The following is a 20,619-nucleotide window of genomic DNA, read 5'->3' as shown; positions in this document are numbered from 1 at the left end:
TGGGATGTGCCACACACTAATGAAACCAATAAATGCTAGAGGTTCCGGTGCAGAAAGTTCCTAAATGATTTTTGGCAAGAGGTTTGTGCCGCGGTCGGCAGAGCAACCTAGCTGGTGGCAACCCCTACTTAGAAGTCTCACTCCTCCCAGCCCGGCCCGCGGAAAACCTAACCGGCAGCAAGTTCTGCCTCCGGTCTACGAACTCTCCCGGGGCGCCGGAAACTTAAGTTGGAGAACTGATCTAATTGGCTAAGACATAAATGACGCAACGTATCTCAGGCCCACTGAGAATCCGCCTCCCCAAGCCTGGCTGAAATTCCGCTTTCGATTGGTTCTTACGTCAAGAGCGCAGCGACATTTCCTGAAATTAACCTTTGGGTCCGAAACCTTGAGCAAAGATGGCGGCGGCCAGGTGCTGCAGGCTAGCGCTCCGCGGACCGGGGCTGTCATTGCACACTGCGGCCGAGGCCGCCGTCACGGCTCCAGAAGTGGCCGGCCCCGATGTCACGGCGGCCCCCGTCGCGCGCTACCCGCCGATTGTGGCCTCCCTGACTGCCAAGAGCAAGGCGGCACGGCAGCGGCGAGTGGAGCGGTGGCAGGCGACGGTGCACAAGGCCTTGTCGGTGGACGAGAAGCTGCGAATCCTTACCAAGATGCAGTTCATGAAGTATGTGGTTTATCCGCAGACTTTCGCCCTGAACGCTGACCGCTGGTATCAGAGTTTCACCAAGACCGCGTTCCTGTCGGGCCTGCCGCCGCCGCCAGCCGAGCCCGCGGAGCCCGCGGAGCCCGCGCCCGCCCTGGACCTAGCGGCCCTGCGCGCCGCCGCGTGTGACTGCCTCCTGCAGGAGCACTTCTACCTGCGGCGCAAGCGGCGCCCTCCCCTCTACCAGGACCGCGAGGCTATCGCCTCGCCGTTCCTGGATCAGCTGGTGGCCACCCTCATGGGCCTGCTCAGCGCACACAACCCCGCCCTGGCCACCGCCACCCTCGGTGAGCCTTGGGGCTGCCAGACCGGGCGGGGCCGGAGGGGACTGTGCCTTTCTTTCTTTCTGCATTGTTAATTATATTTCTAGCCCCTTCGCGCCTCGCTGGGCGCCGCCAGTTTTAAATAGCAGTCACAGCGCTAAGAATCTGGAGACTGGGTTCCCTTCCGGCCCTGTGCTGCCGCTTACTAGCTGTATGTACAACCTTCCACGATTCCAGTCTTTGGTTCTGCTCTGTGAAGGTCCAGCCAAATGGAATGGAAGAGCAGTGTTAAGAGAAGGGGCAGACTTGAAGTTGGCTTTTGGCCCTTCCACCAAAAAGTTACATGACTGTATGTCAGTTCATTAACCTCTTTTGGGTTAAAGTAGTTTTTCTCTTTCTCAAGATGAGAATTACGGTAATAGTACTTTCTCGTAGAAGTGTGAACGTTAAAGGTGATACTGATTAAAATTAACATTTACTCGGTACTTAATTATGTACCAAGCCCTGTTCTAAATTTTTATATGTGCCAACCGGTAATCCTCACGATGACCGTTTATAGTAGGTAGCATTGTTTTATGAATGGGAAAACCACCCTGAGGTACAGAAAGGTAAAATGAACCTAGTCAGAGAGCCTGTAGCTGGTAGATTTGAGTTCAGGATTCAAACCTAGCCATTTTGGATTCCCAGGAAACAATCAGTGATTAAACTTCTTTTAACTCCTCAGTGCAGACATGAAAAATTAACGGACAGTTTTAAAAATCCGTGTTTTTGAGGTATTCATTACTTTATATCTACTGCCTGGTAGGTGTCATAATAAATATTCATTGACTTAATGTTGTTATAACTGTAGATGCGTGTTCAGCTGAGTCCTGTAGTGTGCATGTTACTTCTGTCTCAGTTGGGAAGGAAGTGGTCTTGAGAGAAGCCTTGGGGATTTTGACTACTGACTGTTGGCCTAGGAGAACTTGACTTTGTCAAGACCCAGATCCCTCTTCTATAAAATGGAGGTGATGACAACTGTATGCATACCTTTGAGAGTTATTGTGAGGATTGATTTAGTAATTCTGACTCCTATAAAACTTTTTATTTCTGGTGAGTGATACTCCTTTTGGTCTTATTTTCTTTATGTTTATTCTTAACTGACAAACCTCTTCCATTACAGTGTTTAGTGTATGTATGATGGATGGCACAAGTAGACAATAAATGTTTGAGCATTATATTTAAGTCACAGTCATTTAAGTTAAATAATCAGATAACCCAGACTCTATCTTACAACAAAGTAATTTTTGATAATTTTTAATTTCCACAGTTACTAAGTTCTGTATTGCTGGTATTCTAATAATAACCAAATTGATCTAAATGATTAAATAAAATTTTGAATATCTTTTGTTAGATTGTAAACGCCCAGTTCACTTTTACTGGCTGCGAGGTGAAGAAATTATTCCTCGTGGTCATCGGAAAGGTCGAGTTGATGCTTTGCGATACCAAATAAATGATAAACCACACAACCAGATTCGAATATCCAAACAACTCCCAGAGGTAAGGATTTATTGCATGTATATCTACTGATATCTGATGAGGAAATGTCATAGGCAGCTTAGGTAATGGGCTTAGTAGAATAAAAAGTTTTGGATGGATCCCTTTTGAGTTTCTTTCACATACTTCTCATCCGAAATTCTTTTTCAGCTTTTTAACCTGTTATGGTGTGTATAGTGCTCAAAGGTCAAATAATAATTTTTAAGCAAGATTAAGGCGTCAGTTTTCAGGATCATACAAATCTTTTCTTTTTCTTACTGCACTTTTTCTTACTATAAAAAACTTTGGGCTGCCTGGGTGGCTCAGTCATTAAGGGTCCTGGGATCAAGTCCCCATCGGGCTCCCTGTTCAGCGGGGGAGTCTGCTTCTCCCTCTTCCTTTGCCTCCCCCCCCCGCCCCCCGCTTGTGTGTGTGCGCATTCTCTTGCTCTCAAATAAATAAAATCTTTAAAAATACATATAAACAATTGATAATAGTTTATGATTGTAATTTATGATAGACTACACTACCTAATCATAAATCAAGGCATTTTTATAATTACAAGCTGGTCATTTTTTTTTTTAATTTATAGTTCTTTTAGAGAAAATAAGTATATTTTGAGTGTTGTCTGTGTGTCTGTATACACACACGCACACACATTTTTTCTGTAAAAGTCTAGACAGTAAATATCTTAGGCTTTGGGGGGACACAAGTCTGTGTTGCAACTATTCATCTTAGTTCTTAAATAATGTAAAAGCTGTTATGTACCATATGTAAATGAATGTGCCTGACTGTGTTGCAGTAAAACTTTATTTGTACAATCAGGTGGCTGGCTGGATTTGGCCCATCAATAGATGGTGGTGTTACCAAATCATTTTGTAAAAAACATCTCATTTTGAGATTTTTAAGTCTATTAAGAATGTGAGTTGGGACGCCTGGGTGGCTCAGTCAGTTAAATGTCTGCCTTCGGCTCAGGTCATGATCCCAGGGTCCTGGGATCAAGTCCCGCATCAGTCTCCTTGTTCAGCAGGGAGCCTGCTTCCCCCTCTCCCTGCCGCTCTCCCTACTTGTGCGCGCTCTCTCTCTCTCTCTCTCTGACAAATAAATAAATAAAATCTTAAAAAAAAAAAAGTGAGTAAAATTTATATATTAGTACTAGCGTTGCTGTGAATTCATTTATGACTTTTGTTTTTCTTGAAGTTTGTGCCACTGGATTATTCTATACCTGTTGAAATCCCTGTTATAACTTGTAAGCCAGACAAACTTCCCTTATTCAAACGACAGTATGAAAATACCATATTTATTGGTAAGTTTTTCTTTTGAAATATTTTGCCATCAATGTGTCCTAAGTATCCTGTGCAGATTTACATAATTAATTCTTGATGACCAAGAAGTTCAGATAGTTTACAAGCAATACAATTCATAATCTCAGGTTGTTGTAATATGCATGAAAATTGGGGGAAAAATATCCTTTCAGCTCACCATTTAAAATTTTACTTGTTTCTACTGAACTAGCAGCATTTAACTTTAAAAAATAGTTTTACGTATTTTTATTGATTTATTATGTAGAAAAAGTAATTTGTCCTTTTTCAGGAGTAAACCAGTATAGAGCCAGACTTGAGGCAGTGATTGGCTTTTTTATAAAAGTCTTCTGTTTGTGCCACACACTGTGATAACCATTAGGAATATAAAAATTAATAAGGCCTGATGTTTGCCCTTGTGTAGCTTATACTTTTGCTATCTTTTTGTCTATTAATTCCAAGTTGAATTAATAGACAAAAGTTGAAGATTTTAAGAAACCAGTTTTATGCTAGTCCTCCAGATGTATTTTATCAGCCCCTTCAGTGTCACTGTGGTCTTAGAGTGTGAACTGTGGAACTTTTGGTTGAAAAGACTTTACTACTAAAGTCAATATCAACACATCATGAAATATTGGCTCTCATTTTCCTTACTTGGAAATACAGTATAAAAATCATTTTTTAAAAAAAAATTAGGAGCAAGGTATGTAATTATTACATTAAAATGATAAAGGAGACTTTTTAATGAAATGTTGGTATCATGTGGAGAGTAAGACAAAGAAAATAACATAGCTCCCAATGATGAATAAAAGGTTTGAAAAAACTAAATAGGGAATTTTAAATAAACTTTACATAACATTCTTTTGACTTATCCTGTGTCATCATAGTGGGCTTGATGATAGCTAGCAGATTGTACTTTCATGTGAAGTTTAACCTCATTATAATCAATGAAATAAATAAATCAACCTTCCCGCTTGTATATTTCGAATACTGATCACAGGATGTATGGAGGAGAAAGATGGGTTTGAAGCAGAGACTAAGGATGTGTGCTCCAGATGTTCACATGTACATTTCATCTGAAATGTTTTTATTTTGCTCTTCAGGCTCAAAGACAGCAGACCCATACTGTTATGGTCACACACAGTTTCATCTGTTACCTGACAAATTAAAAAGGGAAAGGCTTTTGAAACAGAACTGTGCCGATCAGATAGAAGTTGTTTTTAGAGCTAATGCTATTGCAAGCCTCTTTGCTTGGACTGGAGCACAAGCTCTGTATCAAGGTAAAACTAATTTTATGGCATTGTTCTTAGAAGATATCTGTGACCTTTTAAGAGTTTAATTGTTTCTTTGGGTTAAGTGTTGTAGGTTGAATCTTAACATTTTGAAAAATTGCAGTGACACAAAACACGGTTGTTTTAAAATTCATAATTAAATATTTTACATTTGCAGTTGGCAGGTGCTGTGTAGATAGTTACTTTGATCTTTTACTTTGACCACTTTTGTGTGAATGAATTATTTTCTGGTGTTCTCAAGCAGGTGAAAGACTAGCCAGCTAAGTCAGCTCTGTAGATGATAGCAGCTTTCTGAAGCTAGAAAAGGAAATGCTTTGGTGGATTAAATTTTAGATTAAATCACAACTATTCTGTATAATATCTTTGAGGGCTATATCCAGGATGTGGATTAAGAGATTGTTTACTCATCCAGTAAATAATGAATGCTTTTTAGGAACCAGGTGGTGTTGGCCTTGGAGATGCAGTGTTGAATGAGGCAGGCAGATCCTACTGTCTTGGAGCTTATAGTGAGGAGAGTAAAAGATTATAAACATGTAGTATTTTTAGCTAGTGGTAATAGTATGGAGGAAATATACTATATAAGGGATAGAATGGCTTACCGGGTGCAGGTATAAGTGAAATATGGGGCCGAATCCATTTAAATGGAGTAATTAAGGGGGTGGTCTCTAAAAAATGACATTTGGACGAAGACCTGACTGTTGAGGAGCTGCCTGAGCACAAACTTGAGGGAAAGACACTTCTAGGCAAAAGAAATACAGGTAAGCCCCTGAGGTAGGAACAGACTTGAGGTGTTTAAAGAACAATGAAGAAAGGGGAGGGGGAGAATGATGGAGGATGAGATAAAGGAAGCCAGCCAGATGCCAGATCTCAGAGCTCATTGTGAGGCATTGGGATTTTATTACAAAACCTGAAGTAATAAACTATAATATGTAACCAGATTGATCCTATATGAGTTCCCAGGAGGAATTTAATACAGATTTAATTATTTCTGGGCTTACCTGTTTTCTTCATACATATATATATAACTTAGTCTTTTACTCACAGTTTTTGACTTAAATGGAGAGAATAGGAATAAGATTAGACAGAAGCAGAAACAGGAATCTTTCTCAAAGGCATTAGAATGGCACTGTTTGTGCATTAAAAGTAAAGTGCTTCTTTTTTCCTACGTGTAATTACAAATGCTAACAATATTATTCATTGGCTGTCTTCATGAAGGCTGATAGAAAATATGTATGAGGAAAGAACATTACTGCTTGGCCCTGGGTTAAAGCCAGTCGGTCTAGAACGAGAAGCCAGAAAGTAGGAGTAGTAAAGGTATTAGAAGCATCCTGGAACCTATGACACAAGATAACACAAGGTGAAATAACAGCAGCTCATAGAACCAATTTCAAAATATGTAAAGGAAGAATAGAATTTGTCTAAGCACATGATTGAAGTCCTTAGAAAGTCCGTTTTTTTCTGAAGGTATTTTTTTGTAGATTTTGGTGAAGTAAATGGCCGTAATGGTTATTGGGTCCTAGATGCTACTGGTAATGGGAAAATGAACGCAGTTGGTACTAGATGTAGGGGAGATCTGCATCGACAGAGCTTGCTGCTTTTTTTAGATGAAGTGAGTTAAGGTTGAAAGCCGTTGAAGAGTGAAGTTGTTGAGAATGTGTCATGAGTTTGGGGTTGTCACAAAGGAGGAAGTAATTTTTGATGCAGAAATAGAATACAGGATTAGAATGGAGAAGATTAGGAAACTTTGAGATCTTCAGGAATTTGGTAGTTAAAATAATTTAGATTTTAGGGGATATGTGATACCCTCTAATGTGTAAATGTTTTGTTTTGGTGAAATACATTCTCTGTGTAAATTTCAGTATGACTTTTTTCTGTAGGCTTTTGGAGTGAAGCAGATGTTACTCGGCCTTTTGTCTCTCAGGGCGTGATCACAGATGGAAAATACTTTTCCTTTTTCTGCTACCAGTTAAATACTTTGGCACTGACGGCACAAGCTGATCAAAATAACCCTCGTAAAAATATATGTTGGGGGACACAAAGTAAGCCTCTTTATGAAACAGTTGAAGACCATAATGTGAAAGGTTTTGATGATGATGTCCTGCTCCAGCTAGTTCACTTTCTACTGAACAGACCAAAAGAAGACCAGTGACAGCTGCTGGAGAACTAAGAAGAAACCATTGACTCAGGACTTTGGGAATACTTCAGCTCCACTGAAGGAAAAATAAAGGGAGTTTCAATGATGAGACTTGTCGAATGCATTATTTTGAGACAGATACTTCTTATGTTAACCTGTGATTAGACCTCTCATTTTGCTCAGAGTACACACTGAAAGATTTAATTTTAGATAGAATATGTTTTAAGGTGATTTTATTCATATATGACTAATTGATGAGACCAAGTGAGCTATCTGCAATACCTGGTATTAGTTGCATGTGATTTTGAAAGTAATGGAAGGACAGTAATTCAAAAGTTTTGAGACTAGGTAGATGTGTTATATTTTTATTTTTTGTTTTTATTTTTTTCATTGATAAATAGTACAGAGTTTCAGAGTCTTACTCAAACTGCTTTAAAATTGGAACAATATTTTGCAAGTATAGGAAACTGAGGCCCAGAGGAGTTAAGTGACTTTTTCACAATTTCACAGTTGATTAATAATATAACTGATGAATTATATGCAACTTAGGTTCTTTGCACTCAGAAGTAACATTAACAAGTGCAGGACTGTTGTTTAATGCCAGCACCTAACACATGGCACAGGGTACTCGATAAACATTTGACCCAGGGGCACCGGGCTGGCTCAGTCAGTAGAGCATGCGACTCCAGATCTCAGGATTGTAAATTCAAGCCCCATGTTGGGTGTAGAGATTACTTAAAATATTTATATTAAAAAAAAAAAGATGAAGAAGTAATGTTAACGTATTCTGTTCGTGTTTTGCTCTATCCCAAAGATGAGGAAACTAGGTTTGCTATGTTTCAAAATCAGTTGTCAGTTAGTAGTAAAATTGTTAATCTTGTTGAGAATTAAGATTTCATTTAAAACATTTTTAGTGAGAAAAAGGAATTACCTTTGTATAATCATGCTTACTGTTTTTATGTTATAGAACCTCCTGTTGTGAATTTTTAAAACACCCAATTAGGTAATGTCATATAACAAATTCCCTCCCTTCCTCCTTTTCTTCTTTCCTTCCTTCCCTCCCTCTCTCCCTCCCTCCCTCTCTTGCTCTCTCTCTTTCAAGACAGAGGCCACAGTTATATTGATCGATTCCTCAGCTAGAAGCCTGGGGATTATTGCCATAGATGTTTGCTAAACTGAAGCAATAGCAGCAATAGCATCTGAAAGATGTTACTCAGTTCAGCCAAAGGCTTGCTTTGCAAGGCTTTGTGCTGTGTTCCATCTTTAGCACACTATTTTCAGTTTACCCAGAAAGCCATGTCATTTCACACCACCATTTGTTTATTTAAGCAGTTTACAAAGCTTGGAATACTGTTCCCTACCTTTGGTCCTGTCTGTTCAATCCATGTATTGCGTCCGCATTCATCCTTGATGGAAAAATGCAGATGTATAGAGAACAACCTTACCAAGCTCCAAGTACAGTGATACTTCTCTTAATGTTAGCTTTCACTTTCTAACTCTGCGTCTTGGGCAATTTGAGTTGCCATCCTTTTTTTCTGCCCCCCTAAAACAAAATTACCTTACAGAGTTTAAGGATGAAATGAACTAGTGCATGCAAAAGTGCTTTTAAAATTCTATGTAGTTGAAATACTTAGGATTCAGTTGAAATGCCCTTGCTTTCCCTAAGCTGATTATATTTAATTCATGTTTAATTGTCCCATCCTTTGAATACTTAAACCTTTGGTAGCACCTGTTTCATTCTCTCGTAATAATTTTTCTCATCCCAAATGGAGAACACATGCCACATACATACATACCGTAATATATATCAGGACCTCACATAACACTTACTATATTCTAGAGAGTGACCTAGATATTTTATGTATATTAGCTTATTTAATCATCACAAACATTCCATGAGCTAGGCACTATTTTGCAGATGAGTTAATGGCACAGAAAACCCAGTAACTTACTGAAGAACAAATACTACAATGTGGCAGGTTTGAAATTTCAGCCCTGGTGATCTGACTCCAGAACCTACTTAAAACCACTCTGGTGTATATTCTTTAATAATACACTGTAGATGTCAGTGCTACAGAAGTACAACAGTGACATAAGTTTAGATAAAGGATGGGTTAATTCTGACTAGTATGAATCCTGGAAATGTGTTTTGGAGCAAGTGGTATTTGAATTGGCTCTTGAGAGAGGGTATTTTCCAACAAGAGGACAATAAGTGGATGGAACTGTGAGTGAAGGTGGGAAGCTGCAGGACGGACTTGGGAAATAGGCAGTAACTTCATTTATGCAAGTTAGATGTGGCCTAAAAGCAGTTGGGGAGAAAAATTATTTACCAAGAAACAAAAATGTAACTGGTCTCAGACTTGCATAACACTGAGCATTAGGAAACAGTGCAGCAGTGTCACAGACTTCCAGAGGAAAAGCTACAACACAAAGTCTAGGACCAGCCAAGATAATAGACAATGTAGAACGATTGAAAAAAAAAAGGATGCCCAAGTCACTTACAAAATAAGTTTATGAAAGTGTACTATAGTTGATTAGCAAATGATAGGAGGAACTAATGAATGGAGAATCAAAATGAATATAAGTACACAAAGTCTTATCAGGCAAAATTAAGCATAAAGCAGAGCTAGCAATATTAATTTCAAGCAATTCAAGGCAAAAACAAAACTCCAGTGTTAAAAGGTCATTAATATGTTGTAAATTGTTATCAGTGTATGAAATGTTAATGTAAATCTTAAGTTGGAGTAACTAAAAATAAGGAATAACTAGTAAAATTGACTTAAAGTTTGGTACTTTTTTTTTTTTTTAAGATTTTATTTGTCAGAGAGCACAAGCAGGGGGAGCTCCAGGCAGAGGGAGAAGCAGGCTCCCCACTGAGCAAAGAGCCCGATGCAGGACTTGATCCCAGGACTGTGGGATCATGACCTGAGCCAAAGGCAGATGCTCAACCAACTAAGCCACCCAGGTGCCCCTAAAGTTTGGTACTTTAGAAAAAAGTTTTAAAAATGGGATAGAACTTGTATACAAAATCACTGATTAGACTATAGAAAGTCTCAGGAAATTTTTTAAAGATTTCATCTACTTATTTGTCAGAGAGAGCACACAAGCAGAGAAAGAAGCAGGCTCCCCACTGAGCCTGGAGCCCGCTGCAGGACATGAGCCCAGGACTCTGGGATCATGACCTGAGCTGAAGGGGAACGCTTAACCTACTGAGCTGCCCAGGTGCCACTTCAGGAAATTCTTAAAAGCCAGAATTATATAGGTCATAAACTCATCTATACCACAGCATATCTAAAAGTTACAGTTTTATAATCAGAAACATAATCATTTGAAAAAAGTGTCTTTCTAAATAACTAGAGTTGCTATTAGTTTGCCTGGACAGAATATTCAATATATAATCAAACATTCCCAGAGCTATATCACAATCTAAAAATGAAAGCTATCAAGGGGCGCCTGGGTGGCTCAGTTATAAGCGTCTGCCTTTGGCTTAGGTCATGATCTCAAGGTCCTGGGATCGAGCCCCGCATCGGGCTCCCTGCTCTTCAGGAAGCCTGCTTCTTCCTCTCCCTCTCCCCCTGCTTGTGTTCCTGCTCTCGCTATCTCTGTCAAATAAATAAATAAAATCTTTTAAAAAAATTTAAAAAATAAAAATGAAAGCTATCTTACTTGCCTTTTCATTTTTAATCAGATATATTTTTATATAATCTAGACATTTGTACATTTCCTATGCTTGACAAATTTATTTCTTTTACCAAGAAAGCATTTTATTAATGTAAAAAAATTTTTAAATTTTAAAATGTAATAAATTGCATATAAATTTAGTAGGTTATAGCCAAAGTTATTTTGAACACGTTTACTCTTAGGGATACGTGAAGATGCTGCAGGATATAACCACTAAATAAATATAATCCATCTTCCCTCTGCAGCTGTCAACCAACCTGCTTTAAAACCCTGAGAAAAATGATATTTCTATTAAAACACATGGGGTAGAATGTAAAAAGCCACATATTTTTTTTTTTTTACTCTGACTCGAAAGACTTTTTTTTTATTAACTATTTTTTTAATTTTTTATTGTTATGTTAATCACCATATATTACATAATTTGTTTTGGTGTAGTGTTCCATGATTCATTGTTTGTTCATAACACCCAGTGCTCCATGCAGAATGTGCCCTCTTTAATACCCATCACCAGGCTAACCCATCCCCCTACCCTCCTCCCCTCTAGAAACCTGTTTGTTTTTCAGAGTCCATCATCTCTCCTGGTTCGTCTCCCCCTCTGACTTACTCCCCTTCATTCTTCCTCTCCTGCTATCTTCTTCTTTTTCTTTTTTTTTTTCTTAAAATATGTTGCGTTATTTGTTTCAGAAGTACAGATCTGTGATTCAACAGTCTTACACAAAGCCACATATTTTTTAAGAGAGAAAACATGACGTTCAAGGAAATTTTCACCAATCTCAGAACTCTGGTGCGGGGAATGGCCAGCCATCCCTGTACGGACGGATGAAAGATGACTCCAAATCTTGCCGTGAAAGAAGAGGAGAAGGCATGGGGGTCAACGCTCAGAGGCGAAGACCCTCTGCTCTCACCTTTATTTGTGCTTCAGGATAATCCTAAATCTTTATTACTCTGTTTCTCAAGCAAGTGATGTGTGGCGAGGAGTCTTGCAGAAAATAGAAGACTGATTACGGGAAAGATAAAATGTGCTGATCAGCCTGTCCCAGGAGTTCTGCTAAACATAGCTTTAGGGGACAATGCATACATCTCTTAGATCACAAGGGGGCTGTTTGGGCTAAGCTAGCTTCCGGGAAGGTAACTCCCCGCCGCATTCCAACCGCAGAGTGATTTGCCGGGCCCCAGCATTCCAAGGCCTAGGCCCTTCTCAGAAACCTTCCCTGCCCCCAGCAGCTTCCGTGTTACATTTTAGCAAGCCAGGTACTATGGATGATTCCATATTCTACATTAACCCCAACACTCTAGAAGAGCTTCAGATCTTTGGCTCTTTAGTCGTAGATTTGAGACCCATTGGCCAGTTTACTTAATGGCAAATTTATAATGCTATGTGTTTATATAAAATAAGAAAAATCAGCATTTGCCAGAGAGTTAAAAAAAATAAGGAAAATTAGAACAAAAATATAAATGTAGAAGATAATGACACGGAAAAGAAAACAGAGTTGACAAATAGGTGCGGTAACCGGTTCTATATTCTAGCCTCTCCCGTGTCAGTAAAAGATAATATTCTGGCAAATCTAATCAAGAGGGAAAAGAAAACACTTAAAATTGGAAAAGGTGATGTAATATACATGATGGAGACTCTGGATAAAAAAATACAAAAATAGAAAATTTGGACATTTTTCGCTGACAAATGTAAATAAAATTAAATCAAGTAAAGATAGAAAACTTAAATTGGCCATGGAAGAAACTGAAACTGTTTCTGAGAAACTCCCTGCAAGGTTCCAGAGCGACAAAGTTTACCCATACATTCTTAAAAATTTCCAGGAAACAACCTAAATTTTGGAACACTACTCAGTTCATTTTATTAAATGCTCATTTTTCCAGTTAAAAATAATCACTAAATAATGTATAAGTTAAGTGCACATTTCCTTATAAATGCTGATATCCCAAATAAAATGCTTACATACCAAATTCAACAGTTATTAAAAGAATCCATCCCAGTAAGGTAGATTTAATCATGGAAATTTGGTGATGGATGTTACGATGTTAGGAAATAGCATATGCTAGTTGAGGACATTAGTGGTTCAAAGGAGAAAAATAAGGCTTTTGATAAAATTCTTACTCTTGTTTAAAAAAGGAAAGAAACATAGGTAAGTATTAATAGATATTTTAATGAGAACCTTATATTAGTTAACTCCTGACTTAATTTAATGGTGAAACATAAGTGTTATTCCCACTGAAGTCAAGACTACCAGGTTTGACCTTTATGTGTTTTGTTTCCTGATGCAGTCCAAGTGCTAGAATCGAAGTAGGTATTAACTGAAAGTTTGTTGAATGGATGCAAACTAATGAACTAATGAACTTTCTAGTTTGATATTTGGTGTATCTCCTTATTTATTTGCACCTTTTATATCTCAGCAAAATTTAGGGTTTTCTTTATAAAGATTGCCACACATTTATTTATGACTAGATTTTGTGTAATTGTGAATGAATATTTTCTTTCCAATTATGTTGTTTATAGTTTTTTAAAAAGGCTTTTGTACTGCTGTTGATTGATATATGTTTATTTTGTAAAAGGCAATCTAATTAGCTCATTAAATCAATAATTTTTTAGTTGAGGGGTGCCTGGGTGGCTCAGTCGGTTGAGTGGCTGACTCTTGGTTTCAGCTCAGGTCATGATCTCAGGGTCATGGGATCAAGCCCGAGTCAGGCTCTATACTCAGTGCAGAGTCCTCTTGAAGATTCTCACCGTCTGCCCCTCCCCCAATGTAGGCGCACCCTCTCTCTCTCAAATAAATAAATAAATCTTAAGAAAATGTAAAAACCTTAAAAAAAATAATGTTTTAGTTGATTCTCACAAGGTGTATAGGTCCAATCTGATTTGGGTTCCTCTAAAACTGCTTATTAGCATAGACAGTCATTAACCTTCATGTAGCAAAATCCACTAGTCAGTTAAGTTCTATGACCTTATTTTACTTAGTACATCTGACTCATTTGGCATGGTTGACCACTCCTTCATTCTTCATGTAGTGTTGTAGTGTCTCCTCTTGCCTCCAGTGAAAAATACTCTTGATTTTCCTCCTTTCTCATTGACCATTCTTTCAAATTCCCCCTTGCTCTTCTTCCTCTAATCTTCATTCAAATATTGGTATACCTCCAGGTTCTGTCTTTTCCCTAAATAACCTTATCAAGTCCCATGGGATTTAAATATATTTATAAACACATTCAGAATTATAATTTGAGGGCACCTGGGTGGCTCAGTTGGTTAAGCGACTGCCTTCGGCTCAGGTCATGATCCTGGAGTCCCAGGATCGAGCCCCACATTGGGCTCCCTGCTTAGCGGGGAGTCTGCTTCTCCCTCTGACCCTCCCGCCTCTCGTGTTCTCTCTCTCTCATTCTCTCTCTCTCTCAAATAAAATCTTAAAAAAAAAAAAGAATTATAATTTGATTTCAACTTTGTTTCTTATTTGAACTGTATACATCACCATTGTAACTGAACAAGTGTGAGTGATTATATTAGTGGTGATTTTTTTTCCTAATTTTTAAATTTTCTGAATTCCTAGAAAATACATATTATTTTTATAATCAGAAAAAATAATTTCATTTTAATTGAAATTAGTTATCTTTCTTAAATGGACTCTAATATGGATCAAACATTTTATGTCAGATTCCACTCCATCATAAACAACCTCATTGTGAAATTGTATTTGAAAAAGTATTTCTTGATTATATTAGTTATTTGAGAAAATGTTTATTCAACAAAATTCACCATGTAAAACCAACAATAGCAATTTAAAAAAAAAAAACCCAAACTGGGGAAGAATAAGTAATTCCACAAAGAATGAGACTGTATAGGTAATTATATTCTAAATATATAGACATGGTTACTGTCTTGGAATAATAAGTAGACTATTTGGCAGTAGTTACTATCTAAATGAGCTTATCTTTGCATTAAATGTAGCTTATATAAGTAGATAACTTTAGGAGTACTTTCATAATTAGCCTGCTTTAAATGCTTCTGTAAGCCATTCTTTTTAGTACAAATTAATCTCCATTTCTCAACCACATTTCTGTTTGTTCTTTTCCTCTGTGTAAAAAATACTGAATTCTGTCTCAGATCTTGATTGCATTTTGTGTTGTCATCCTACAGAATTCTGCATGTCACTTTGTAAAAGTGTTGTAAATAGTATTTGACACTTGAAACTGGCTTCTGAAACTTGTATAATAGTTGTTAAGTCTGAGGTTTAATGTACAGGTTGTGATTTTGGCTTTCTGTATTTTTCAAAGAAGGTTATGGTTATAGTAATTTGATTTGTTTCTAAAATTATGTAAAGGAACTGCCATTGGATTTAAAATGCAGTATTCTCTAGAAATGAATTAAATTGGTGGGAATTCCAAGTTGATTAATGCAAATGGGATCTCATTAGGTTTTGTTTTTGTTTTTGTTTTACCTTTTTAATTTGGGACAAAATAAATGAAGTTTTACCTTAGTGCTCCCTTGGAGATATATATACTTAATCAGCAAAAGCCAATACATCAGCCGGTTTAGAAAAATTCTGAAGACAGAAGAAACTAACCATCTTTATTTTTTTGAATTAGATAACGATGTAAATGATTATAAACTTGATGCTTTAATATTTTAATTCAAAATACACCCTCAGAATATTTTTATAATTGTGTGTGATTTAAAGATGCAAATTTAGCATCTTTTAGGTGTGCTACATATATACAAAATGAGGATCATCATATTCATTTTTGCTATGGCCTTATGTCTTTTTTCATATTGTAGAGATATTTCTGATGCAGCAATATGTACCCCAAATAGCTTTAGAATAAACTAGCTGTACTTTTTAATTATCATTTTAATTCCAGGTTTGAATTACTAAAAACTGTCCTGATCTTAGGAAAAGGAAAGCTTGCATGATACTTAGCCACTTGGGAAATATTTCTTTGGGTGTTCTGCCCATGTAAAACAGTGCTTTTATTTGTAAACTAACAATATTTATGTTATAAGCACTTTATTAGGATTTTCTGAAGTCTTTCAAGAAGTGCTGTTTCGCAGTCATAAGTAGTACTAATAAAGGAGGTGGCCAGGATTTAAAGCTGAAATAGGCAGCAGGGACAATTTACTTTAGCAATTGAGCTTTGTTTATGCTATTTATCTTTGCCCCACACAGTATGGGTTTTTTGTTTTAATTGTCAACAATAAAAGAGAGAAGGGTTATAAAACATCCAGTTTTCAGATTCTTTTGAAAAATTTTAAGATCTGGTGGCTCCAGGTTCCCATTCTATGCCAGGTCTACATACACTCTGGGTCCCTTGAGAGGGGACATACTCTCTGCAGGGTATCACAGTCCCCCCCCCCCCGACCTCCTTATTCTCTTTACTTGGCCAACATCATTGGGCATACCTCACTAATTTCGGTTAAATGTTTTGTGCCTGAGGCATTGAGATGATGATCCCTGAGGTCCAGATTGCTCTTAAGAATTTGTATTATTGATGGCAAAAGTCAACCTTTACAATTACATTTTAGGCTTTAGAAATCTCAGTTTTTTAACAACAAATAGTAATGATAAATTCAGAGGAATTCAGTTTCATTTGAGATAATTAAACAAAACCTGGTCTTTGAGTTGAAGGATGATATATACAGTTACTCACCAAAACATACGAACTTCTGTTCCCTTCCTCTTCTGCTAGATGAATGGCAAAGTGAATCTGGATTTGTTTTGTTTTGACAGTTATCACAAAGTTGGGAGGAATTTTGTCCATTTTCATAGAATCAGAATTGGCAACCAAAGACTATTCAGACACTACACTGAGTATTAGTTTCCTTGTCTGACCTAAATTGGGTTGTCTCTAGCATTGACCTCCCCTGTTGTAGAATAGTTAGCATGCTCTTACAGAGTTGAGCACTTAGAGAAGGTGCCCAAATGGTGACTCAAACACAGGCTGGCTAGAAAACTGTGAGGTAATCCATTAAAAAAGAAAAAACCCAAAACTTCTACTTCTACTTCCAGAAATGGTGGACTAGATTATTCTGATCTTTCTGCTATAACATCTGACCAAATATAACACCCTCTTGAGGCATTAGAGAGCTAACAAGGTAGTGAATCATTGTCAAGCTGATATCGGGAAGAAAATGGAAATCCAGAAAGATGAGCCTGGTATTGAGAATACATTTGCTCTGGAGAGGGGGATTTGTTAATCAAGAAGAAGAAGCTAAGAGGAGGATTAACATTTTACTAGCTTTCTGAGACCAGAAGGACACAGTTAGAGTATAAGACCTCTAAATGTGAGACTGGTAGAATTCTTTGGTGTGAAGACTGAAGGACCACATCCTAGCAGGAAGGGTGAGCCAGAAAGAAGTAGGCCATTCACGCAGAATATAGTTTACAATCGAGTCATCTAGACATCTCAGAAAAATCTGAACTTTTGAAAGTGGATTGATATGACCTGTGATTTCTAGTGTCCCTAGGAATCTGAAAGATGCAAATCTGGAGAAAGGGAACATTTTCTTAGGCCTCAAATTATTTTTACAAATAATTTTTCAAATTTCAAGTTAATAGTATCTCCATATAATAACTGGGCACAGGAGGAGGAAGACAACAGGAATGCAAACAAACAGAAAGAGTAGACAATAGAAACAGACCGAAAGTGGTGGCAAATATTTGGATGATGAGATAGACTTTAAAATTAATATGGTTACTGTGTTCAAGGAGATAACAGATTGAAAATTTCAGTAGAGAACTGAAAATTATAAAAACAATATTACTGAAGACTTGCAAAAGAGCTAAATATTTGAGAATTAAAAAAAGGAAATAAAATTAAGAACTCAAAACATTGTATTAGTTATCCAGTCTGCATAATTAATTGCAGACTTAACTTCTTAAAACAACACACATTTATTGTTTTACAGTTTTCTGTGGGTGAGGAGTACAGGCATGGCTTACCTGGGCCTGCTTCGGATTCTCTTGCAAGGCTGCAGTCAAGGTATTTATTGGCCAGGGGGAAGGTCTCATCTCAAGGCTCAGCTAGGGAGAGATCTGCTTCACATGTATGTAGTCGCTAGCAGATTGTTGCACTGAGGGCTTCAGTTCTTTCCTGGCCAGTGGAAGGAGGCATCCTTCAGTTTTTTGCCATTTGGGCCTCTCCATTAGAGCAGCTTACAACATGGCAGCTTGCCAGAGAGAACCTATAGAGAGAGTCTGCTAACAAGACTATTGGTCAGAAGCCAAGTCACTATGTCCAGTCCATAAACAAGGAGAGGGGATTACACAAGGGCGTGAATTAGAAGGAGATGTGAATCACTGGGCACCATCTTAGGATCTGCCTACCAAAAGATTATAAACACATCTGGAGAGAACTACTGAGTTGGAAAGTCAGAATAAAATACTCATAATAAACATTGTCTTCATAAACTTTGTTACTCTGCCATCACCTGTGAGGTGGGGTTGGTATTTACCCATGCTCAGAAACAATGGCAGCAGTAGTGTGGACAGAGGATAAATAGGGATATATGTTAATTGAATGTGGGAGTTTAGAAGTAAGGAGACTAGCGACACCTGGCTAGCTCAGTAGAGCATGTGACCCTTGATCTCAGGCTTGTGACTTCAAGCCCCATGTTGGGCATGGAGCCTACTTTAAAAAAAATTAAGTTAAAAAAAAAGAAGTAAGGAGACTATTAGGGAAAGAAATGAGGGATCAAATGAGGCATTTAGGAATGCCATTTATTCTTGTTCTGGACACCAGTGGATACCCAATCTATAGTACTCTTTATAATGAAGTCTACATAATTTGCAACTTAGCTGATATTTTTGATATTGATTAATAATATGCCAGTACATAATCAGTGGACATATGTGCATATGTGTCTATAAACTACTAGCTATTGCACATGATATTTTATCTTCCCTATTTTTTTTTTTTTGCACATGACTTTCAAGGTGCACACAAATTTATTTCTGAGAAGTATATGGTCCTCATGGGAGGATAATATTTGTAAATATATTTTAAATAAGCATACATTTCAGTAAATTGTTTAAATTGTTTAAATGTCAAAAAAAAACACCTTGATACAACTGCAGGTTAAGAACCAGTTTTAGTTTATCTCATAGGTGTTCTTTCTTTCTTTGGTTTAATTATAATGGAAAATCTCTTTAATGTTGATAGGATTTCTTTAGAATAAACTAGTGCTATATCTGAAAGACCAATTATAACTGACAAAATTGGATGAGAAATAGTAATATGGAAAATCAAGTTACCTGTAACCACTAATAAACAAAGACCTCTAAACTAAGTCATTATAATTCTTTTTAAAGAATTTATAAATTTAATGTTCAATCAGTTGCATATTAGTTTGAAAATGATCTCCAGCTGGATTCATGCTGAATAAGATCCAGAAGCTTTCTTCATCATCTGAATAGATGCACAGGAAGCTAAGGAGGAAAAGGAACGCATATGGTAAGCAAATTGTTTAATGCCAGGTACTGCATTAACATTAAAGCATTCTACATTCAGCATTCATATTCATTTGAAACTTGATGAGATTGTTCAGTTAACTTATCATGAACTACTCAAGGGGACATATAGATAAATACTTATTTACAACAACCCTCTGTAGAAGCATTCTAAGATTTAAAAATGTATTTGTAGGGGCACCTGGGTGGCTCAGTCAGTTAAGCGTCTGCCTTCGTCTCAGGTCATGATTCCAGGGTGCTTGGATCTAGCCCCGCATCCAGTTCCCCGCTCAGCTGGGAGCCTGCTTCTCCCTCTCCACCCCACCCATGCTGTCTCTCGCTATCTCTGTCTCTCTCAAATAAATAGGTAAAATCTTTAAAAAAAATAAGAAAATGTATTTGTATATATCAAATCATATCTTATGTATTAATGAATTTTTATCCCTTTAGGTGGAGAATAGATGAGCTTTATGATTTAGTTTAGGAAATCAGATTTTCATACTGTTTTGTTTTTTAGGTTCATTTTAATCTGTAGAATAGATTATTTTTATTATTGCTGTGAAATACGTGATCATTATAGAAAATTTGAAAAACACAGAGGAGTGGATAATCTCATGCTGTTAGCGTTTTGATCTATTGCCTTATATCCATGCATTTTTGTTGATATTTTGTGTTTTTGAGATCATACATGTTTTTATATTCTTATTTCATAATCACTTTCCCAAATTACTATAAGTTTCTGTATTACATAAATAGTCTTTTGGGATATTTTGGAGGTGGTTGACTAATAGCAGTATTACACACTAAAGGATAAATAAACATAACATTTCCATAATATGCAGTTCACATTCATTTATAAGGGGAAAAAGAATCACACATTTTTTTATTATAAAAACTTCAGCATGATAATTATATAAGATTAGCTAATGTGGGTGTAAATATATTTAATGTTGGAATAGTTCAAGCACGCAGATGATTAAAGTCTGACTTTCAACATATTTGCAAGATTTCCGTATCTTACCACCTGGGTGTGATTCATAATTGGAAAATAAAGGTTCTGTGTATTTGGAAAGCCCTAAAAGAAGTGAAAATATCTACACAGTTATCCTCTGGTAGAGTGTAATTTGTTACAACCTTTGGAACCTAAAGTTTTAAATGTCAGTTGAAAGAACAATGTCAGAAAAATTCTTTCAGGCTAATCTGTCACCTAAAAATGTAAAGCAATTTTTAAAATCAGTTTGGCAGTTGGATCTTGAAAGTCTAGATTGAAGTCTTGCTTCTGT

At 37.1% G+C, this 20,619-nt stretch overlaps 1 protein-coding gene across 1 annotated transcript; it reads left to right on the top strand.

The window, feature by feature from the left end:
* Positions 1-386: 386 nt before the first annotated feature.
* MRPS30 (mitochondrial ribosomal protein S30) lies at positions 387-7,314 on the top strand. Its single transcript, XM_028098071.2, has 5 exons — positions 387-993; positions 2,363-2,508; positions 3,685-3,790; positions 4,886-5,062; positions 6,952-7,314. The coding sequence occupies exons 1-5, from the start codon at positions 399-401 to the stop codon at positions 7,221-7,223; spliced, it is 1,296 nt and encodes a 431-aa protein (XP_027953872.2). The 5' UTR covers positions 387-398; the 3' UTR covers positions 7,224-7,314.
* The last annotated feature ends 13,305 nt before the right edge of the window (positions 7,315-20,619 follow it).

Source organism: Eumetopias jubatus, unplaced genomic scaffold (assembly GCF_037043125.1).
Source record: "Eumetopias jubatus isolate StellerSeaLion01/CBP00866 unplaced genomic scaffold, mEumJub1_p1.0 scaffold_5, whole genome shotgun sequence".
NCBI lineage: Eukaryota > Metazoa > Chordata > Mammalia > Carnivora > Otariidae > Eumetopias > Eumetopias jubatus.
The sequence above is the reverse complement of the archived record's forward strand: the minus strand, read 5'-3'. Positions and strand labels throughout refer to the sequence as shown.

Coding starts and splice junctions, on each gene's coding strand:
- MRPS30 (XM_028098071.2), top strand. CDS start 399: ATGGCGGCGGCCAGGTGCTGCAGGCTAGCGCTCCGCGGACCGGGGCTG. Junction 2,509..3,684: donor TATCCAAACAACTCCCAGAG/GTAAGGATTTAT, acceptor TTTTTCTTGAAG/TTTGTGCCACTGGATTATTC. Junction 3,791..4,885: donor TGAAAATACCATATTTATTG/GTAAGTTTTTCT, acceptor TTTGCTCTTCAG/GCTCAAAGACAGCAGACCCA.